This window comes from Triturus cristatus, chromosome 4_1 (genome assembly GCF_964204655.1).
Source record: "Triturus cristatus chromosome 4_1, aTriCri1.1, whole genome shotgun sequence".
In the NCBI taxonomy this organism is placed as follows: domain Eukaryota; kingdom Metazoa; phylum Chordata; class Amphibia; order Caudata; family Salamandridae; genus Triturus; species Triturus cristatus.
The window spans coordinates 300,412,513-300,436,077 of NC_140585.1; the positions used below are offsets into that span (position 1 = coordinate 300,412,513).

Here is a 23,565-nt window from a genome sequence, read left to right on the forward strand (position 1 = left end):
ACAGGGACCATTATATCAATATAGCTTTTGTAAAATTCCGCAGGTAACCCATCCAGACCAGGCGCCTTACCATTACTCAGAGACATAATCGCTTCCCGTATCTCAGCCAGTTCAAATGGGGCTCCCAGGAATTGCCTGTGTTCATCACTCAACCAACATAATGCTACATCGTCTAGGAAGTCCCCAAACTGGACATCACCACCGTCACGGGCGGCATATAACCCCTCATAATGCTCAGTGAATTGCCTTAAAATCCCCTTTGTGTCTTGATGTATAACTCCGCTCGATGCACGTATCTCTAATATGTGCAAAGTGCCCCGCGAACGCCTAGTGATTCCCGCCAATGCCCGACCAGGTCTCTCCCCCTCACAATATCGACGGGCCTGCCAATCTTTCCCCCTGAAGTTGGCCTCTCTGTCCGCCTCTCGCTCGTATTGAGACAGCTTTTCCCTAAACTCCTTGTGGAGAGGGCCCATCGACTCTCGGGCCATGCCAGTCTCCAGCGCCTTAAGTTCGGACTCCAGCTTGGCGAGCGTGCCGCGTATGGCCCTTAATACCCCAAAGCTTTTGGAGAGGTAATAACCCCTCACCGTTACCTTAAACGCCTCCCAGATGGTCTTAACACTTTCCACCGACCCTTTGTTGCGCGGGAAAAAATCCGCTATCTCCTCCCCCAATTCTGTCTGGAATAGGGGATCTAATAGTGCCGTGGGTTGCAAACGTCACGGTGCTGCTGCCCTACCGTACCCCGGGATAGCTATCTGAGCCAGCACCGGACAATGGTCCGAATAGGACCGCGGCAAGTGCGTCACTCTGCCTATATCCACCGCTAATCCACGGGACAGTAAGCAATAGTCAAGCCTAGCCCAAGTGTTGGCATGCGCTGTGTAATGTGTCCCCTCACGGACCCCCGCATGCACGAACCTCCAACTATCTATAAGGTCGCCTTCCTGCATTATGCCCGCCACCACATCTCTCGCACTTTTGTTATATTGGGGGCTACCATCCGATCTGTCTAGTCCAGGCGTCAATGTAATATTAAAATCTCCCCCCCATATGATATGCATGGATCCCGTATTCAGTATCTCACCCCACAACTTGGTGTAAAACGCAGGGGAATCCACATTTGGCCCATAACAGTTTACAATCGTGACCGTATCAGTACCCAGTCTACCCCATAACAATACAAATCTACCCTCATCATCCGTACGTTCACCCAACCGCACAAACGGCACCGTTTTTTAAATCAAAATCGCCGTACCTCTTGTGTACCCAGAATATGAGGAGAAACTACGCACTGCCGCCCATCTACTTGCAAATGTATAAGTATCCCGGGGACTAAGATGCGTTTCCTGCAGCAGAGCGACCTGCGCCTGATGCTGTTCCAAATAGGCCACCACCCTCCGACACTTCCTCGCATCATTCAACCCACAGACGTTCCAGGTCAGGACCGTTAGTCTGGAATTACGATCTCGTTCAGTCATCTTCAGTCAACCACACATAATCCAGATCGCCACCCTGCCTCAACCACATCTCCCGCCCAAGGGAACAGCCAAACCGCACATAACCCCTGCAACCTCCAGCCAATGCGACCACAGGAACCCCCGCGGCGGAAGCGCTGTGCATTCCTAGCCTTTTCCTATACCGTAGCCAACCATCACCGTACCACATCGTTACACTCGTCTCAGTTTTCGAACTCCAATCAGACAAACAAACACCACAACCCTTGTACCCCCCCCCCCCCACTGAAGCAATCCCCAACCTGCCAGCAACATACCCTCCCAATCCTTCCCACCCACACCCCGAAAACTAGGGCGAAGACACCCCACAACTCCAAAACCGCCTGCTAGGGTAATTCCCATCGGGAAACTTATCTAGGTGGCATCACTGATACCCCCCCCATGACAGCCCGCCCGAACCACACCACGTGCAGCCCAGCCCGGCAACCAGGAGGGGCGTCCGGCGCTATAATCTGAGGCACCTGGGGCAGACCATCAGCGGCTAATGATATCAATTAACCTGCTGTATCAATAAGGTCCTGCATCGCAGACTGAGATGGACCGAGACCATAGGGACCCCGGTATCTACCGTCTATCATAATACCCCCTCATCCCCCACAGAAAACAGACCAATACAAAGACCCTTACACTGTCCTTCAACAATAAATCCCAATCTGAGCTCTTGGGCAACACTCTACGCTCAGCAGTAAGTCTGTAAGCAAATACAGTACTGTCCACTCCTGGTTCACCATCGTCCAGCATCTCTTGACTAGGGGCCATTTCATCCTCCGCTCCAGCCCCCGACCTCCGAATCCTTTTATGCTGCTACGTGACCCGCAGGCGCGCCGGGTAGAGCAATGCGTAGTCTATTTGCAGGTGCCGCAATTTTGTCTTGACTGCAAGGAATTACCTACGTTCCTCTTGGACCAGTGGAGTGAAGTCCGGATACAGCGTGAAGGAATTACCCTCATACGACAACGACCTCGAACTTCTTGCCGCTCTTAAGGCCGCGTCACGATCACGGTAATTTAGCATCCGGGCTATAATCGGCCTAGGCGTCGCTCCCGGCTTCGGTCTGGGGCCCAGGGCCCGATGCGCTCGCTCCACGATAAAGTGTGGAGAGAAAACGTCTGAGCCAATCGCCGCCACCAGCATCTTCTCAACGTACTCCTCCATTTTGCCCACGTTGGTCGTTTCTGGAATACCTACGATGCGTACGTTGTTCCGTCTGCTCCTCGCTTCTAAATCCTCATTTTTAGCTGCAATGACACGTAGGAGATTGTCCATTCTGGATAACTGCGACGAGTGTTGTGTCACCGTATCTTTGGAGTCCGATATGCGCTGTTCCGCTTCTTTCAAGCGCTCCTCGTGCACGTCCAGCTTGTGCACCACCGCATCCATGCGTGACGAGATCCTGTCCACTTTGTCCGCGATTGTCGCAAACCCTTGGCGCACCTCGCGTAGTACATCCTGTAAATTGGTCGCCGTATCCACAGCACCCCCCGACGCCTCAGCCGTCTCATCCGGGTGGCGCGCCGTCTCTCCTGGCGCTGTCGTCTTCTTACTAGCCGCAAACGTGAGTTTGGGCTGCCTAGTGTCCGTCCTGCCCATCGCTGTACCCTGGCGAAGGTCTCCGGTACCACCAGCACGACCACAGCGACTCCCCCACTTCCGCTCCTTCTGGAGTGTTGAACAGTCTGCGAACCCAAGTGAAAAAGTCATATAGTCTGTATAGTGCACGTCCCTCAAAGCAGGCAATCGTATCCGAAACCAGTTTAAAAGTGGATCGCACGCACAACTGCACCAGCTCAACAGCAGTACCTCAGGCCACGTGCGTTTTTTCTTCTCTCAACCACGCAAGCGGGGCGCACCAGCCATTATCTGCAGTCCTGGGGGGACAGTACGCTGTGACCAGTGGCACCAGTCGTGGCTCTCTCCGCCCCTCAGCCGAACATCACCTGCACGCCAGATATCGCCTCTACCGAGTTAGGAACTCGTCGCGCTGCTCCTCTCACAGTATCAGTGGGGGGGGGGGGGGGAGGGATTGACACCCCCTGCCTCTGTCCCCGGTTCCAAAATAATCTCGCCCGAGGTCCCCTATCTAGCGCCAGTCAACGCCAGGCCAATCCCGGGCTGCAGGAGGTGCTCAGGCCCCGCACCTCACGCATAGCCAGGGCACGGCGAACCAAGGGGGGGGCCTCCCAGGCCGTCTCCGTTGTCTGCGGCCTTCCACTGCGTTCTCAGCCACGGCCTCGCCTACCAGCCCAATCCGGGGCCCGCGACCCTGCGTCTGCCGTCGTCGCGCCCGCCGCGACTTTCGACTCCTCGTTCGCCGGTATCACAGCCGCGAGAGCCCTCTACGGCCGTCTGCCCACTCCTGACTTCGTTATGGACCTTCGCTTGCGATGACGGCACCCAGGTGTGCCCGTTAAGGATAAATAACCGGAGTTATGCCGCCGGACAGCGGGAGCCCTACAGAAAGGCGTCCATTCGCCGGTGCGCCACCTAGCGTTCCCCTTCAAGAATGCCTTTCTACATAAATTCCACAGTGGTATGCATTTCCATGCTGCTCCATATGTAAAGCATAATTCCGGTGAAACCTTCAGCATTGCCCTATGTAAAATGCACACACTAACATGCCCAATTCTATACTACCCTGTGCGTTAAATAGGTCTTGAACGTATAAGAGTGCATCAGATTTTAGTCAGTTCACAGGTTCCAAGGTAGGTCAAGACCTAGCTAAATTATTTCTTTTTAATAACCAACTTTAGTGAGATTTTATGGCATGACAGCCTATCACACAATTGGAAACATAAAGGAGATACAGGAGTAACAGTGTGGTGAGTGCTGCGTTCGACACTGTGTCCCATCAGATCCTGCTGCAGCGCTTTGAGAATATCGCGGTTGGATGCTCTGCTCTGGCTTGGCTCTCCTCCTTCCTAGCAGAGCGTACTTTCCAACTGTCTGTCTTCCCTTTCTGCTCCCAGGTTCATGCTGTCCACCAAGCGGTTCCTCAGGGTTCGGCACTAAGCTCAACCCTTAACATCTACATCCAACATTTGGCAGCAGTAGCTAGGAACAGAGGATTAGCTGTGGTGTACGAGTTACTTACCTTCGGTAACGATGTATCTGGTAGAGACACATTCTAGCTACAGATTCCTTAACTTAGAATATCCCCAAGCGTCAGACTGGATCCGGAATTTTTTTGCAGCAGCACCTCTGCGTGCCTGGGGACGGCGCCGCATGGCTTCGCCCTGACGTCCATGGACATGACGTCAGCGGAGCCATATAAGTCCCTCCCGGCGCGCTGACGTGTTTTCTTCGGAGAAACTTTTCTGCGTCACAACGCGGAGCCACCACCAAAAACTGTGAGAGTATGGGAACAGTGTGAAAAAACAATTAAAATCAGTGAAACAAAAAGAATGGGATGGTGGGAAACACCACCACAAGGGACAGTAACAAGCACTGTACACTGAAAGCAATTGAAGAGCAAGAACCAAGCAGCGCTCTGAAAAGCAGCCCTGCAAAAGCGAAGGCAATGCCCTCCCCCGAGGCAAATTAAATATGCGAAGGCAGACGACAGAAAGCCTGCAATCACAAGATCCGACCGCGACAGGCAACAAGACCTGAACCATAGAATTAAAAACGATCCACCAAAGGCCGACAACACTAGGCATGCCTTAACCTGTGTAAGAGAACAATTGGTGAGAGGCCCAGTGAGGGAGACCCCAAGCCAATTGACCATAGTAGAATCAAAGACAAGAGACCCTAAAACAACGAAAAAGGGTGGGAGGGAAGGAAGAAGAATGCTAGAAGACCCCACAGTGGAAGAACCACAGTCAGGGTGTAGGAATGTAGGATGAGATATGAACCCTCTGCCCCATCACTAGAATGGGAGGAGCAAAACAGGGAAACCAGAAAGAACCATCCTCCAGAGTAGGAAAGATGAAAGATGTCACCCCGCAGGAAGACAAAGCCACCCAAAGGGAGGCGCGAGCATAAAACTGAACGTGAAAAGGTCCTCGCAGATCGGGGAGGATGGGTGGGCGTTAAGGAATCTGCAGCTAGACTGTGTCTCTACCAGATACATCGTTACCGAAGGTCAGTAACTCGTACATCTGATAGAGACATCTAGTCGCAGATTCCTTAACTTAGAATAGATACCAAAGCCATACCCCACAGGATGCGGGTCTGCGACTGAACCCCACCAAGTTCCAAAGGAACCCAGCCGCCAACAAGTTGACGAAAACCGGTGGGGGCAGCAATGCCTCAGTGGCTAATCCCATACCAGAAGCTCTGAAAGGAGAAAAACAGTGGGAGTCAAAGGATCACAAGCCGCCGAGGGACGGCATGAAAGACCCCAGAGTACACAGTGGAGAAAGGGAGCACAGAACCAGAAGGACAGTGCGGAACGAGAGAGCCCAAAATTTCTGGAAAAGAAGGGCCCAGAGAGAGGACAAGACGGTATGACCGAGTCCAAGCATATAGGTTGAATATGGCTAACAGTGGAAGAAGTACTGTGGAAGCACACCAACGTGGACACCGGGGACAGCAGCGGGAGGTGCTGACCATGCCCAGGAAGATCCAATCTCACTAGAGACACCACACTTGATAGTGCGCAATCTCCCTTTTCTAGAGACATTGGGAAGGGCGGATATGAAAAACAAAATCATGACAAAAAGCACATGCGGGTGGCAGAAGTAAACAGGGTAGACCGTGTGTGCAGGCATAACCACACCACATAAAAGGAAAGGCACAAGGATGTTCAGTGAGAATTGTTCAGATGTGAAAGATGCCTCACCAGGTAAGTAACCGGTGAAAGGGATCCGTGAAGCAAACGCACACAGAAGGAAAGACTGCACCTACTAGAAGTCCATGGCAAGCCCACGGACACTGCAGCAAGAACCTAGTGTGCGTGACCTTTGGGTGTGTGTATACGCCAGACAGAACAAACATCAGGAGAAGACTCAGCCCTAAGGATGAGTGACATACGAGAAACAAGAGTGCACCATAGGTAGCAGTAGCCATTTCGCAGCAGAACCGGACAGATAAATTCCCGATCTATAAGCCATACCAGCCACTCGGCAGGGAGGAGCCACAGTCCCACGCGAGGCAAACTGGAAGGGTGACCAGTACTGGAAGAACCTGTACAAAGCGTACATAGCGTAACAGGATTTGTATAGAGATGTGCCCTCAAGCACAAGAAGACAGTGAACGTCCTGGGGAGAGCACCTCTACAAACAGCAGCATCCCGAATAGAAGTACGCCAAAACTCCTGCTCGAATGGCAGCAGGGGAAGAGGAAAACCCGTGTTGGGGAAGTACCTAGGAAACAAGTCACAAGGCAATGTACATGAGCGGCGCAAGTGATTAAGATGCCACCATGCAAGAACACAGTACAAAAAGCACTACCCACCACAGAAGAGGAGGGGAGACCCAGGCATCGGAAAGCGTCAGCCCTCCGTAACAGCGAATACAGTGGGGAGCAACCACCGGACACGCATACAACATAGGAGAATTACGCCGTAGCAACCCCGTGTGCCTTAGTACAGCGACAGGGCACGGCCCCAGGCCGTCCACCGGTAGTACATCCGCAGCGGCAGAACTATGCAGAACTGAAACGGACAAGGAAGGGAGACTGGAAGGACCCTCCTGGAAGATACAAACAAGGCAGAAACCCAGAGAAAGGGAGCATCCACACTTGTAAAGGAGTGCCACGGACGAACTGCAGACTCCAACGGATAGGCCATAGAGCGATGCCAACCGGTGGACCGCATGAATGTGAAAAAGACAACAGTCAGATCCGCAGGGCAACGCCCTCAGAAAAAGTCTCCACAGGAGCCTACCAAGCGTTATGTGTAAGGGAGGCAGCTGCACAGTAGCTAACAAATATTACACATAGGGTAAGCCTCAACCCCAGCCAGGGGCACCTCTTGAGCCGGGGCTCATAGACAGAGGATCAACAGAACAGAAGCTGCCGATCAGCTGCAATAAAGGGAAGCAAAAACAGCGACAAGCCGTCAAGACCACCTGGGTAATAGAGCATGAACCCAGGGCTCAGAACAACACTGCACATGGAAGTAACAGACCTTAAAATGATGTCAAAAACATGAAATTATGGCAGGCTAGACAGAAGGCGGTTGACTGCTGAGTCTGCGTGACTGTCAAAAAGGGATACACCATCAAACGTCAAATCCCGTAAACTCTCCCGGATATTTTCAGGGAAACCACCATCGCGCAGCCAAGCATGGTGAAGCAGAGCGACAGACCTGGTCATCGCCCGATCCATAGAGTCGGTAGAATCAATGGCTGATCTAATGGTAAACTGTGCCATGTCCCAGCCATGATGGAGAGGAGCCAGGTCAGTACGAGGACCCTCTGGAAAAGAGCAGAAGACCTTCTACCGAGTCCCAAAGGGCAAAAGTAGCCCGTGAAAACACGCAAGTGGTGTTCAAAGCACAGATACCCGAACTAGTGGACGCAAAAATATGACGACCACAGGTCTCCAACCAACAAGACTCCCTGGTGGGAGGCAGTAACGGGAGAGGAGAGGAAGGCTGTGTGGCGAAAGCCACCTAGACAACCCGGCCCGGAGCCCTAGGATGAAGGGACAAGCAGACAGGGTCATCCGGAGCTGGACTATGCCGATGTGCAATGGCCTGATCCACAGGGTCACCGGAGGAGGACCATGCCCCTGTGCCAAGAAGGGTGTCAAATAATGACCCACCAAAAGGCAGAAAAGCTTCCCCCTCCAATGCACCCTGGTGGAGGATATGCAATAGTGGATCGGAAGACAAAGAGACTAAGGGGAGCTGCAAGTGTAAAAGAGTGGCAGCCTCTTGAACAGACCTTGCAAATGCAGCACTAGCCTCTGTAGCCATTCTAGAGGGAGATAACAGATCATCTGAAGGGGATGGTTGAAGGCTAACTCGTCCAGTGGAAAAGAGAGATGCTGCAGGCAGATGAACAGGAGGCCACTGGCCAGGGGGCAGCGGAGCCAAAAGGCAAGGACACACCCCTGGGTGTTCTGGGTCCTCCACAAACAGAGGAACAATTGGGGCCAGCGTTGTATCGACGTCGACAATAAGCAGAGGCATCTCGGCTCCGCCTGGGACCGGCGTCGACTCACCCACCACTGAGATATCTGGAGAGGAAGGATGTCGACAAGCTCTGTCTGGGACCGGTGTCGAGTCACCCTCCACTGAGATATGTGGAGAGGAAAGATGTCGACAAGGATTCGATACCCGTGGTGCGGCCATTGCCGACGTCGGTGCAGGAAGCTGCAAAGGGCTATGCGGAGACATGGCAGATGGGATCAACGTCTGACTGGGATGCCCGTCCGGGCCGAGTCCTGACGTCGCACCGACGACGGAACCGGGTCTCGGCTGGCGCAGAGGGCGAACCCGCTGGCGAAGATCCGACCTTAGTCCCTACCTCCACTGTGGGGCCCGAAGGTGCGCCAGGGAGACCCAAAAATGGATTGTAGAGCCTTAAAATAGGCTTCCATTTGGGTTCGAGTCGCCCCCTCACCCAGATAGGGTGGGTATAAGGGGGTCGAATCCTGGGGGCCAGATTCCAGCAAAGGCCGTGAGCCCCGCTGTCACGGTGAAGTGAGGCCAACGACCTCTGTGACTTGTGCTTCCGCTTACCTGCGTGAGGCGAATGACGTCCGCGAGAACGACTCCGTGACCGTACACGAACAAGATGGAGAGCGGCGCTGAGTCGCCGAGCGGGACATCCGGGCGACCAACCGCTTCATCCGGCACGTCCGCAGGGACTTCGGCCTGATCTGCTGGCAGGCGTCACACTCCTCGGAGTCGTGGTGCGCTCCTAAGCACCACATGCAGATCGCGTGCGGATCGGTCGCCGACATCTGCCGCCTGCACGTCTCACACGCCTTAAAACCCGAAGGCATCACACTGGTCCCGAAGGCCTGGGCAACAGGCCAGAGGAACTGCTTACTCCTGGATCCGCATTGGAACGTGGAAAAGAAGGAAACGGACATATGCGCACCGGGAGGGACTTATATGGCTCCGCTGATGTCATGTCCACGGACGCTGTCAGGGCGGAACCATGCGGTGCTGTACCCCAGCGCGCAGAGGTGCTGCTGCAAAACATTTCCGGATCCATTTGACGCCTGGGGATATTTAAGGAATCTGCGGCTAGATGTCTCTATCAGATATCCTATGCGGATGACACACAGCTGGTGGTAGCATTATCCGATGACTCTGGGCAGGATGCACTTAAGTTTAAAGAAGATATAACAGCCATTGCAGACTAGATGACTGCCAATTGCCTCCAACTTAATGCCAACCAATCAGAGATCTTGTTGGTGGGTAAAAGACATCCATCTGTGGAGTGATCATTGGTGGCCATCCTCTCTGGGTCTCCAGCCTGCCCCAAAACCGGCACTTAAAAATCTGGGAGTCTGGGCAAACTTTGCTCTTACTTTTCAGGCACAAACTAAGGCAGTAGCCAGGGTATGTTTTGGGCTCCTACGAGGGCTTAAACCACTATTGGGTTTCTTCGATCCTACCACCCATCAGGTGATCATACAGGCCACAGTACTCTCTAGACTGGACTATGCTAGCTCCCTATATCTTGGGGCCAACAGAGCAGAGATATTTACTAAATTCCCTAGCACACGTAAATTATTGTAATCCCAATGTATCAACAGTAACACAGTAAATCCAGAACAGCATATATCCACAACACAAGTAAGTTGCTTAGAATCTTCAGTCTAATGCTGCAATCTATCTTCCTAGACGCCGCCACTCGTGTGATGCAGAGTACGGTAACAGAGCAGAGATACTTCGTCTGCAAAGGGCACAAAACGCGGTGGTACGGACTCTCCTATGCCTGCAGAGAACTTGTTTCACTACTGGCTCCATTCGCAAACTGCACTGGCTGCCGGTGGAGAAACTTATCCATATTTAAATTCTTTGTATCGCCCACAGAATCATGAATCTCCAATCTCCCGTTATTCTAGCCAGTCTTATGGTGCCCTACATACCCACCCACCAGCTGCACTCCATGGACCAGCACCTGGCTGCAGTCCCCCGGGTTAAGAGAGTACGGACTGGAGGGTGCTCCAAAGCTTTGAAACTCCCTCCCTGCAAATATCAGAAACATCAAAAATCATTCACTCTTCCGCAAAGCCATCAAAACCCATCTCTTTCCTGCATAACTGTTCTTTTGTGTATTTTCTGGTCTGACTATGGCAGTTGCATTCTAGCGCTGGGACGCCCTGTTGCTGGGGTAGGTGTGCGCTCTATAAAACTCATAACATGCTGGAGTACAACATCACCATTTCAAATTGACAGGCCACTTCCAAGGGGCGGCCCAAAAAATCGGAGTGTGTGTGACCCACCTATTCCCAAACCAGTTGAGGCACTGGGCACTCCCAAGCTAAATGATAGAAGTCCGCCCTCGGAAGGGCGCATCACACGCCTGCCGCATCAGAGCCCAACGGCATGGGCCACAACTGCTGCGGTGCAAAGTACACCGCATGCAGGTAATTGAATTGGATCATACGCAGCTGCAATGAGATCTCCAATTCCCTAGGTGCCATGCAGGCCTCCCTTCAACCATTTTCATTTAACACTCCCACCCAGGCTTCCCATCGCTGTCGAGCATCCTGGATGAATGAATCGGTCGCATGAATCACCAGCGACCGATAAATCATGGACATAGCGCCTTTACCCAGTTTCCCTTGAAAAATCATTGTCTTCACTGGGCTAAACTCATGCAACGTACCCTCTGTAAGGTCGTGGGATGACAGGGCATCGCACTGCATAGCTGAAGGTACCAGAGGAACTGCGAGTTGTGTAAAAAAGACCCTGATTTTCAACTCCTGAAAAGGTATAATGGTCCCCCCCTTGATAAAGATCCCCAAGATAGGCAATCCCAAGTCGATCCCAATGCAGAAAGATCAGCCATGTTCCATGCCACAGGGGAGTCATCCCAGTGAGGCGGCAATACCAATCACTGAGGTGAAGAGCCTCCCTCCAACAGGTAAGTGACACTCGCGTACAGGAAGACAAGGTGGTCGGTGCACGTGCTCCGTATAAAAGATCAAGTGTGCCATTTCTAATGTATCTATCTCCAATCAATAGGCCAGATTGTCCCACCACCCGGTGAACAATTTGTTGATCGGGACCAGATGTGTCACCAGGCAATAGGAGTAGATATAGGAGAAGCCTAGACCTCTGTCAAATGGAGACTTGCGCAATGAATGAAATGCTACTCTATGTCGGCCCCCAACCCATGCAAACCTGATAATTTTTGCGGTCAAGGAGTGGAACCATTTGCGAGGGATTAAGTATGGATAGTTGGTCAACACGTACAAGTAGCGTGGTAGGCAAATCATTTTTAAAAGGGCAGTACAACCCATTGGGGTTCAGAGGTAGAGTGGCCCAACGATTGAAGCGACGGTCAAGCCACAAGTCCAGACCTCGGACGTTGAGGGCCCAGGCCAGATCCAGCATGGGAGAAACATGGATACCTAGATATTTAAAGGAGTTTTGCCAAGAAGGACTACTAGGACACCAAATCCACTGCAGAGCATAACCCCTGTTCTCCACCAGGCAAGACTTGCCCTTGTTAACCTCTGAGCCCGGATGCCTATGGGTAAAGCTTAAGACACCCGGGGGCCGGAGCGCTGTGAGTTACTCAAGAACAAGAGCAGTTCATCCGCATACATCGATACTCAATTCTGAAGACCAACTCCCCACTACCAGCCCCATACCTGAGCACTGCACTGTATGAGCTGCGCCAGAGGTTCTATAACAAGGGCAATAGCAGGGCTGACAGGGGGCACCCCAGTTGCGTGCCACATTCGAGTGGAAACACCGGAGACAGAACCTCATCCGACAGAACCCCTCCGCTCCCTCAGACCAGCCAGACAAAGAACCCCATCTAGGAAGGAAGCCCCAGGATACCACATCGAATGCCTTAGTGAAATCTATCAACAGGAGGGCTACACTGCTGTCAAGGTCTGCCACACGGGACAGTGCCACCTGGACTCTCCTAATACAATGGTGAGTACTACGGTCTGGCATAAAGCTGCACTGATCTGGATGAACCAGGTAGGGCATGGCTCTGCCCAACCGCGCAGCCCGCCCCGTGGCATAAATCTTGATGTCGGCGTTGATCAAGGAAATCGGTCGGTAAGAACACTGATCTCTAGGGAGCCCCTCTTTGGGTAGGACCACGCTTTTAGCCCTGTATAGTTCCTGGGGGAAGAACCCCTGCTGCAGGGCTACCACATAAAGGTTCAGAAGTTGGGGCAGAGGGCATCCTGGAATCGTTTGTAATGTACATTGGGGTACCAGTCTGGTCCAGCCGTTTTGCCGGCCTGTAACCCAGACACCATGGCACACACCTCCTCAAGCGTCAATGCCTGATCCAATTCCTGGGCCAGAGCATCCGGCACAGTCGACATAGGTATACTACCCAGGAGGGGATTACTGATTTCCTCAGGTGGCGGAAAGGATCTCCAGTACAACCCCCAATAGAATTACATGAAGGTCGCAGCAATTACCGGATCTCTTCCCGGGGACAACCCGAGGGGTCCCAAATCACCGGGACCACTTGGTTGGATATTCTGCAGGTCACCAATCAATAGAGTATCTTATCTGACTTGTCGCCTGAGGCATATTCTCTGAGTGGAGGCCTTCCAGCACTGCCTGGCCTCCTCTAGGCAAACCTGTTGCAGTTTCATATGGGCCTGAGCCAGAAGATGACGGGACTGCTCACTGTCTAGACGCCGTAGAGCAGCCTCCTCTCAGAGATTCTGGGCTTCTAAGTTGGTCAGGTGCGCAGCTCGGCAAGCCTCAGCCTGGCGAATATAGCCTTTAATTCGGCCTCTAAGTGAGGGTTTACTAGCTGCCTATAGTGTCATTGACTCCACTGTGCCTGCATTAGGGTTAAAATATTGATGGATTTCCTCGTCAACAAAGGCCTTGCATTCAGAATCCTGCAAATACCAGGCGCTAAACCTCCAAGGTTAGGCTGAACTCCCCACAGCAATAACAGCGGAGCTTGATCCGAGATCCTACGCGGAAGTATGTGTATTGACTGAATTGAGAGCAAGTCAGTGGCTGAGAGCCACATCAGATCTATACGGGAATCCTCCGCATGTGCATACACCTGCATACTGGGATGCCAGGAGTCACAGGAGCCCAGTGAGTCAGCCCAGGAAGATAAGCAAGCCGATTGGGAACGTGCGGCAGGATATAAAGCAGAAGAGGCGTCAAGGACAGGGTCCAGAAGCTCATTGAAGTCTCCCCCAACTATTGCGACTCCCTGGGGAGAGACAGAAGAAAGGATCTCAAGGTGTACAGTGATGGCTGCAGCAGGCGTGGCAGAACGTAGCAAGAGATGAGGTTATACTGTCTTGCCTCTAAATGGCCCTCAACACCCATGTAACAGCCCTGCAGGTCCATATGGTATGCATTGACCGCCAGGCGAAAGGCCTTGTGAAGCAGTATGGCAACCCCCCCTGGAACCGCATGAGAACCCCGAATAGAAAACCCTATCATTGCCGAAGTAGCCTAAAAGGGAACTCGTACCCAATAGTTGCATCTCCTGCAAAGTGACAAGCAATATTTTATGTCGCTTAATGCATCTTAGCACTGCGGACCGTTTAATACGGTCAAGGAGGCCGTTCGCACTGTAATTTTAGGGGAAGCCATAGCACAGTTGAAAGGGAGCTGCCCACACCCAACCCGAAGGGAAGGTGCATCTCCAGAAGCCAGCCACGCCCTGCCGCTGTGTAAAAATCCCTAAAAGCCTCTGTGATAGCTGTTAACCTAAAGGAAGAAAACAATGTTAAGACAACATGATATAAACAAAATTAAGCCCTCTGGAGCAACAAAACAACCCACCCCCAATGCCCCTCCACACCACACTTCACCCAAGGAAACATCTGTCGCCCTAACTAAAGACCCGGAACCTCTAAGGGGGGAAAAGATTATTACGAGCCATAGATGCCAGTGGAACAGGATCTAGTACCTGTCAATTAACCACTAATCATGCAAAAGAAATACATCTTTAGGGCCTCTACAGAGGTATGCCACATTTTGCAGACCCCGTTCGGGGATAGGGGAGGCACAGTCACTCCATTTTTCGCAAGTCTTTAGATCCCCCACCCAGAACCAGTGTCGGAGAAGTGGAGCAGGAGCAACTTGATCCCAATACGCCGACAGCTGGGACAGGGAACTCCGGTCCTCTCCACTGGCCAAACACTCAGTCTGGGCCCCCAAAGGACTGGGAGCGGAGACTCCGGCGGCAGAGAAGCGATCCCTTGGTTGTCGGTGTTGCTCAAGAGAGGTTGGGGGGACAGTCCCCGGAGAGAACAGGAGCCGCAGGTAGCCCCCAGGCAGGAGATCCACAGGAAGGCAGAAGTCCCTGCCCCCACCCGGCACACAGCCCTGCGATGGCCAAGGAGTAAGATGGTCAAGGCAGGCTCCAATGCTCAGCACAGATTGGGGGGGGGCCCCCACCGTCCGGGAAAGCTAAGGGGAGGCCCCAAGTCACAGCAACTCCCGGTGGGCACGTCCAGCCTCGGCAGTGGTCTCCACGAATCTAGTGGACAAGCACTCTGCAGCCTGCCTACAGCAGACACAAGGGCCACGATTCAGCTCAGGAGCACTCAGACACCACAACACAAGGAGCACACATAGAAGTCCAGGGCCCATCCCATGCAGGGCCCCACCACTACAAATAGGTCGCCCTCAGGTAATCTGACTCAGGGAAGACCAGTGGATTACCTCTGCAGGCGGCCACACAAACCTCGAGGCTGCAGGGATTACATGCAGTGGGTATTTCTGATGGGCTAGTGCAGTTATAGTTCACCCCTCCTAATGGCTTCAGCGTATATGAGCTATAGGAGCAAGCGCAGAGCTCCACAGAGACTGTCCCTGTCTCCAGGCCGCAACTCTGCCTGGGAGGCCCCCTGACCCCCAACACTGTGAGAGTTCCAGGGGGTAGAGGCTGAAGTCAAAGGCGACCCAAGCCGGGTCGTCACCGCCGTAATAAACCGTCCTTGTCTGGTCCGCTCATCCCAGACTCCGCAGCAAGGACTGAAATGACGGGGGAGGGAGGGGAAAGGGAGGAAGCGGGGAAGCCCACCTCCACCAACAGCTGCAACCCCTGCCCTGCCGCAGAGCAGCCCCGCCGCACTGCCCCAACCCAGTGGGTCTCAACAGTCCGACACCACAAGCAGGAATACGGGCCTCACCGCCTCTCCTCTGCCCGCGGGAAGCACACCTCCAATCCAGGCAGCACGGTAGTCAGCCACATGCTGCACGACCGATGAGACCTGCCTCGGGTGCCGATGGAGGTAGGATCTTGGCTCCTTTTTGACTTTCATTTCTCAGGAGCTTCTCATATACAAATAACTGCTAAACTAGTCCTTATAATTTGCGGCAGGAGGAAGATTTCTTCACCTCTGATATTTTTGAAGTCATGGTTAGCCTGGCGGGCTCCGGATGATTCACAATCCTGCAATTGACTGTGCCGGTTACAAGTTACTATCAGTCAAGACTCATTAGTCTCATTAGAAGTTGAGCTCCCAGTCATGGCTTCGCTTTCCTCCCACTTTATGCACACACTGAATTCTTAATATACTCATTTTTCTTCTTCAACAGGCTTACAGCTGTCCTATTGTCCTGATGAAGACCCTACAGTGATGTCATTGATACCCACACGGTGATAGGGGCCGAAACTTCGACTTTCATTATTAAGCGTTGGTGCCCAACCAGACCCATACAATAAAGGAGGTCTAGCTAGTGTTTCTGTTATTGTTTGTACAATACTACCAAAAGAAAGATTTATGCTACATGTACTGTGTTTTTGTTTGTTTGTATTGTCGATATATGTACAGGCACTTTCTATCCCTTTTATATGTCACTATTGTAGATAATCACCTATGTTTGTTGTGTAGGTTTGATACATGTCCTGTTATGCCATTATCAAAAAATATATGATTTTTTTCAAATACACTAACTTTTTTTCAAGTTGATTGTCTTTTTGTCTAAAATATCAGTGTTGTGCGTTTGTATATTACTGTTGATAGTCCCAGCTATGGGGGACAAAAGATTAAATGTATTGATGTGGCAGAACCACTGTTCACATAACGAGCGTAGCCGCCATGGCATCAGGATGCAAGGGGAGGAGCTGCCGCCCTCCAGTCAGGGTCCTCCTTACTAGCCAACTAGTCACATCAAATTTAGGATTTCGCCACCTCCAGGCCCAGAGAGTCAGCGCCAGGCCTCGGCCTAGGCCCGCACTTGTCACCGCCAGCTCACCACTCAACGGATCACCAGGGCTACCTGGCGGACAACGTCCCAGTGCAGGCTGAAAGAGGGCACAGCTGACAGCCCAGCCTCGCAAGGAGTATCCGGCCCTCCGCGTCATCTTTGCCAGGTAGGATGCCTATGGATCTTTTCCAGACAGCAGGTACTCCGTTAAAGCCTGACCACCATCTTGGCCGCCCAATCCACGCCCCCGAGACCTGGCAGAATTTTAAGTCTGGATCCACAGGTTATGCAGAATTGACCAACATGAAAATGCGCTCAGGGTGTACATCTTTTTAACTTGTGCTGATCCATTTTACCCTGCGGTGTCCTCCTTCGTGCAGAAGATAACAACTGCCTACACTTATCCACCACAAATGTGCCAGTTTTTTGTGACACAACGGAGTCATTTAGGGACACAAATATCATATGCAGCCTTGTTAATGGAATAGTTGGGGAGACCCTATCGGCGATTGCAGGTGAGCCTCTCGTATAAAAAAAAGTATGTCAGATTTACTGCCAATAGTGTGCTGCATAGAGGCTATAGTGGGTTAATTTTATACCTGGCTCTCAGGATTTTATTTAGTCCTTGTGTGTTGATTAAGACCCTTTTAAAAAGTTGCGTTGTGTAGAAGATAAGCATACAGGGCTGCATTTTGTGCAGAAGGAGTCAGTATTTAGAAGATCAGCCACCAAACACTTGCAGTAACCACAAATCACCCAAATTAGACTTTTCTCCTCCATCGTTTACCAACTACTGGAGAGAGGAAAAAACACAAAGGTGAGTATTGCTTAATGGATAACTGTGGTAAAGTGATTAAATAAGCAATGTTGGGTATATTGCATTTAAAGGTAGTAACAGTAATTAATCTTAGTACTTGTATTCATTGTCATGAAAAACGTGCCATATTTTTGTACTAAGCAATCTTAAAAATGAAAACAGACCAGAAAACACAAAACTTGAATTCAGGAGTGTTAAACTACTAACTCATTTCCTAGATCATCTCTTGTTCTCCATCGTATTGGCATTAATATTCTGGTACGTCTGTGTGGAATATTATTTCACAAAATTAACATATTTTTGGAACTCAAACTAAGTTGCGATTTTTTCTTAAATAGATTTTCCTGGCTATGTTCCACAAATTGAATCTAATAACGTTACCTCGGCAAAGCCATATATCTGGATAGAAAGCTAATCGTCAGGAAATCTTGGGGTTACTACTAGTTCATTACAAATTCATCAAACAAGCCCATTTATTCAGCCACAATGTTTTCCAATTGCATTTTCACTTTGTGAGTAACCACTCATCGAAAATTCCTGTTACGTCAGATGCATTAAAAAGACAGAAACTTCAAATCTGTTCATATTCACAAAAAGAAATGCACATGTTTTCGTTTTTTGCTAAATTATTTATTCTAAGAATGTACTTTATACAAAATCACCAGTTCATTCGGAAAATAATCTATTGCCCTCAAGCATCAACTTTTCTTTTTAAAAAAAAGTACAAAAACAATAGGTCATAGAACTAACTACTGAGGTAAATGTCGCTCCCAGTGATAGAATAACAGCACACAAAACATAAGAAAAAAATCAGGGCCAAAATATACACTATAAAAACAAATAAATAGAGTTCACATTTCCAGTATTGGCCAGGAAGTTCTAACTTCTCACAGCAGGACTGGGAGGGAGGAGGGCGAGGTTTGGAAGCCATGAGGGGCTGGTTTCACTGGCATAATGCCTGTGTGCAGCACTGTCTGGCAGCAAAGGGAGGTATTAACTGCAGCACCAGATAGGTTTATAATAAAGCAGCGTATTTGTTCCAAAGCCCAATGGTTACCACTGAGGTGTCTTCTATGAGCTCTCCATTTATAGATGGGACCTAAGGATACAAATCACATGTCCAACATCACATTGGCTAACTGAATAAGTCAGGTTAAGGAAAAGTACCTCATTTGTCCCCAAAGCAGATGCATGTAACTGCATTTACTACTTTTCTGGTGGCACGGGAGATACAACTAAGAGGCAAAAAGTGGCCGCTAGTACAGCATATCGGTTATCTACTACTAAATCCAGTTGTCTCCATCTGTACATCTAAAGTCAACAGTAGTATCAAGAACATAGTTTGGTCTGATATGTTTGCATTTTATTCCTAAATAAATTTACAAGTCATGTTTGGCAGCCTCTAGTAGACAACTGTCCTAAGCAAAGTGGGCTGCGGCTGTGCTTGCCTCAGCCTTTTGTATCGAAAGGATAATGTGGTCTATGGAAGTATGATGGCAGGAATGAAGCTTTCGCATCAGAACGGATCACCTTTTTAGTACAGAAATGAATCAAAGAGGAATGGATTTGACGAAAGGAACGAAGAACCCATATGAGAAGAGATTAGTTAGATTTGTCTATATAGAACATGTGCTCCTTGTGTTCAAGATTAATCAAGCACTGTTCATGTCGCTTTGTGCAAGTTGCTAAAATGTAGGTGAGATGCGAGTAGCCATTTTCTATTAACTGCTTTGGTGGCATACTGCTAATCCATTTGCATTTGTTTCCAAGGTTGCTCGGTGATACTAGGTCATCTCGAAACACAATGACATTCCTCCATCAAACATAAAAGCTGGGTGGCGCCATTATAGGCAGTCGTAGTGCATCATATAACCTTGGGGTTTGATGTTCAACCATTAGTACACACTACCATACATAAAGTGGGCACTAATGTCAGTGGGCCTTTCTCTCAAAGGGATGACAAGGTTCATCACATCAACAGTACAAAACGTCACAAATACATGACCTCTAATTGTCGGCAGTCACAAATGGATTGAGAAAACTGCAAGGATTCACATTTAAACTTAAAAGGGGAGAATCTGTCCCGAATCAGAGCGCTTCACAAGAAAAGGAAAACCAGAAAGGGGTCTAACTGCATCTAGACGCGAACAGTGGCATCAACCTGAAGGTGTACAGTACGTGCATGGAAACTAACATTCTTCGATTAGTTTCTCAGACACTAGTGAAAAGGTAACATTACCATAGAGGTGGTTCTCATATGGGAAAGAAGTTTGGGACGCACATGGGAGGTTATGACAGGGGATTAAAAGCCTTTTCTACTTCAAGCGCAAGTGTAACCTGACGGAGAGCTGCATAAAGCTACACAGCCACTCCCATTGAGCAGCAAGTCACACCCTCTGCACCACGTCCGTTCCCTGCATAAATCTTGCTCATAGGATAGGTTTGATTGTTAGGTCACATGTTGTACTTGTGCGGGTAAGTCTGCGCTTACATAAGATTATTCACTTGAACGTAGAGTAGGTATTGCTCATCTCAAAGAGTACGAGAACGATCAGAACAGGGTTGTACAATGGCGAATGAGGGGCTTTTCTTTATTGCCAGGAAAGGGTCTGGGTGACTGGGCCTTAAACAAGTGATAACAGGGAATGGGGGAGGAGGGCGGGGTCTCTAAAGGTGGATGGGAGAATTTGGTATTATAATAATTTCTTTCAGTTTCTTTTTCATGACATAAGAATCAGAAAAAAGCATACGACAGGTTACAATATACATCTAGAATAGATAATCTACGCTATTAGTAGCAGTAGCAGGATATCATTTGCAGAATAACACACCAGGAAAAAAGTCACTCTAGTGAATCAATTTTCCTTACACTGCTCTTGAAAATACAAAATACTGGATAGCTTCCTTTGGAAGAAAAATTTGATCTTTTGATTATTTTGTGTCAAAGGCTATTCAGTGAGTCTTTTCTGGAAAAACTAACAAGGTGCACTACTTATCGTAAATCACAAAAACTGCAGAAACCGAATCTGGTTATCTGCTGACCAAATTTGCCTAAAACGCCAAAGGGTCACAAACTGCATGTACAGGGGAGGGTGAGTCAGAGTATTAACTACAAACCTAAAATACTCCGAACTCTGAGGAGCCAGAGAGTGTGGCAGCACCAACAAGTTGTGGTGTTTAAGGAAGCATCGAGGAGGAAGAATAGTAAGATAGTCAGACTAAGGACCAACTTCAGAAGACAAAGTACCAGTTTCACTTCTTCCCGAATTTACCAAGCTTAACCAGTAAGAGTCAGGCTTAAATCACACTGTGAAAGCAAACGCCCCATTTAAGCTTCTCAGAGATGAGTGAGTTTGCAGAGCAGTATAGCAAAGAATCCGAAAGCATATTTTTAGACTGACTGTGTGACATAACAGGCCAGATGACTAATTAAAGTGAGTTTAATATCCAGCACCCAGGCGGGCCGGACCCACTGTGCTAAGGGGCTATATATATAAGAAAACCTTTACCCGACAATTCATGCTCTGCACGCAGCACATGAGCAAGACTGATCAAGACTTTCTGAATAGTGTGATAAATGTAGCAAATATTTGAAAATACTGCTAAAAGTCATTTATTTCCTGATTCGAGGTGTTGTGGCTTTTACTCCTCGTTATTACCTAAGCCCAGATTTGTTCCTGCTGTTCACATAAAAGGTATATGTACATTCACAAAAGTGCAACTGTGGATTAAAGTCCACCTCTCCCAAGGCAATGAGGCATAGTGCTACCTCTAGAGGGTTCTCCAAAGGGCTAGCTAGCACAAACAATTCTCTAGTAACTAACACCTCAGAGCATCATCCGCAACCATGTGTAACCTGATTAATTTTAGCGGCTTTACATTCATGATTATTTTAAATCGTTCCCCTACACAGACCAATACTTTCCTTGCTGTGAAGCTGGTCAGAGGTGTTGGTGAGTGTTCACAGTAATATTTATTGGATAAAACAGATTTGTAAAAAAAAAAAAAAAAAAAAGGAGGCAGACATGCAGTATGTACATTTAGTTGGTGTTTTGTTATACTTCTAGCGGTGCTAAGCTGAGGAAGCCCTTAGATTGCGTCTTCTGAACTAGTTTGGAAATGTATCTTACACATCAATGTCTTGCAACTAGATCCAATTATACCAATTTACATCAAATCAAATATTGCCCCTTGAATTTAGAAAGCCATAAGCGGTTATCTTTAAGTAGGAGCGCTCTCCGTATATTTAATTCTGCCCAGGTAATGCACCACAGACTGGAAAAAAAGGTAAGTAAAGCTTTTCGGGAAGAAGAAACAAAGATGAAAAAAAAAATCTGAGCATCATAGGAACTGGAATCAAAAGTTCATGTAAGTCTATGTTTTGCCCTATTTCAAGACAGTTCATTGGGACCCGTTAAAAACACTATTGCTGGAGACACATACAAGACATCCTACCTCAATCACACGCCCTTTTTTTAACAAATGATAAAACAAATGTGTATGAAAAAACATTCCAGAGCACCAGATGCTGTGCGAATATCAAGGGTGCAACAACACAGCAGCATAGTCAAAATATTTTCCAAAACCCTTCTGATCCAAAGTGTATACAGTCCAGGAGCACAGTGTAGATCCTTCTTGGCACCGTGGGCAGCACACACTACACTTTCGATGGCGCGAAGGAACTGTAGTAGTAAGAATCCATCTCACCTTTCCTGCCGTTGACGAGTATGTTGATTCCGGATTGTTGTCGATAAACATCTCCCCTTTTATGTCTGATCCGATCCTGCTTCAAAACCTCTCTCTTTCCCCAGTTTTTGCTGTCCAAACTGTGTGATTTCATGTAAACAGATTAAGGTAAGCGCAGTGCTAAGAGTCCAAGGAGCTGCTCTAGAGGACCCGCTCCTTCCTGGCTATGTACAGTACATTCCTCAAATAACATTAAAAAAAATTATACGCCCCACGCTCCGTCCCCCTTCTCAAAAAGAGGACCAAAAAGGCCATTTCTGTAAACAGGAGCTGAATTATCCCCCTATAGTAATACTATGCTTACAGTGTAAGAGCACTGCCTGCGCCCCACTCAAAAAAAGCTGCCTCCACCCGCCTCAACCTGAAAAATATTCCTGAGATAAATCAGCGATACCCTCACATGTAATTGTTCTGTAGGGAAAGCCATAGATCACAGACAGCGGCGGGACAGAGGCAGTCTCCATGTCTCTCTCCAGTGGATAAAAATGAGTATTTCCCTGCGTCGGATACTCAAAACATCGGTCATTCCTGCAATTCATGTCCTCCCGCATGAAGATCATACATGCTTGATCCCCTCCGGATGAAAATCAAGGCACTGTTTAGCTGCATTTTGGAGATAGATGTCCTTCATTCTCATGGGATGACTGGGGAAAGCCTTCGATGCATCACTTGGTAATGCAGACCAATAGGCGCGGATTCCGTTACTACAGGGCTAGCTCTGTGGAAGCAGGAGAGAAGAGGTAGTAAGGGTACATCATCTACTGAAAAATATTTTGTATATTAGTTTATCTACAGAAAGTTCCTTTGACAGTCAAATGTCAACTTTTACACACTGATAAGCCAATATCAAACATTGAAACAAAACCGATGATAAAGTACAATAAATAAGAATAATCTAATAGCTAAATGTTGATCTCTTGAAAGTCCTTAACAAATAGAAGTGCGTTTTGAAACTTGTTTCAGTGAGCTAAGTGATGTTATGGCCCTCTGCAATTTTAGCACAGTATTTCGCTGATGCTCTGTAAAAGTCCTCGGAACCTACAGCCATATAATATTTTGCAATACAATAGAGATGGTCAACAATTTTTGTTTGGCTTACATTGCACACCACTATTTGAAAATATAGTCAAGCATACCTACAAGGCTCTGTGGATCAGTGCTTTAAATGGAAAAAAATAAGTGCAGGTCCTCACTAAAAGGAGCGGTGGACTGGTAGGGATGGAGTGTGGGGCGGGGCTAGG

General features: G+C 49.1%; 1 protein-coding gene across 4 annotated transcripts in view; it reads right to left on the minus strand.

Annotated features, from left to right (window-relative positions):
- Nucleotides 1-18,186: 18,186 nt before the first annotated feature.
- Nucleotides 18,187-23,565, minus strand: part of CECR2 (CECR2 histone acetyl-lysine reader) — a 646,890-nt gene continuing 641,511 nt past the window's right edge. For all 4 annotated transcript variants that reach the window (XM_085652176.1, XM_085652174.1, XM_085652177.1 and 1 more), the window contains one exon: nucleotides 18,187-23,042. In XM_085652176.1, the coding sequence (XP_085508302.1) occupies nucleotides 23,037-23,042 (6 nt within the window). In that variant the 3' untranslated portion in view covers nucleotides 18,187-23,036. The remainder of the gene's footprint in view (nucleotides 23,043-23,565) is intronic.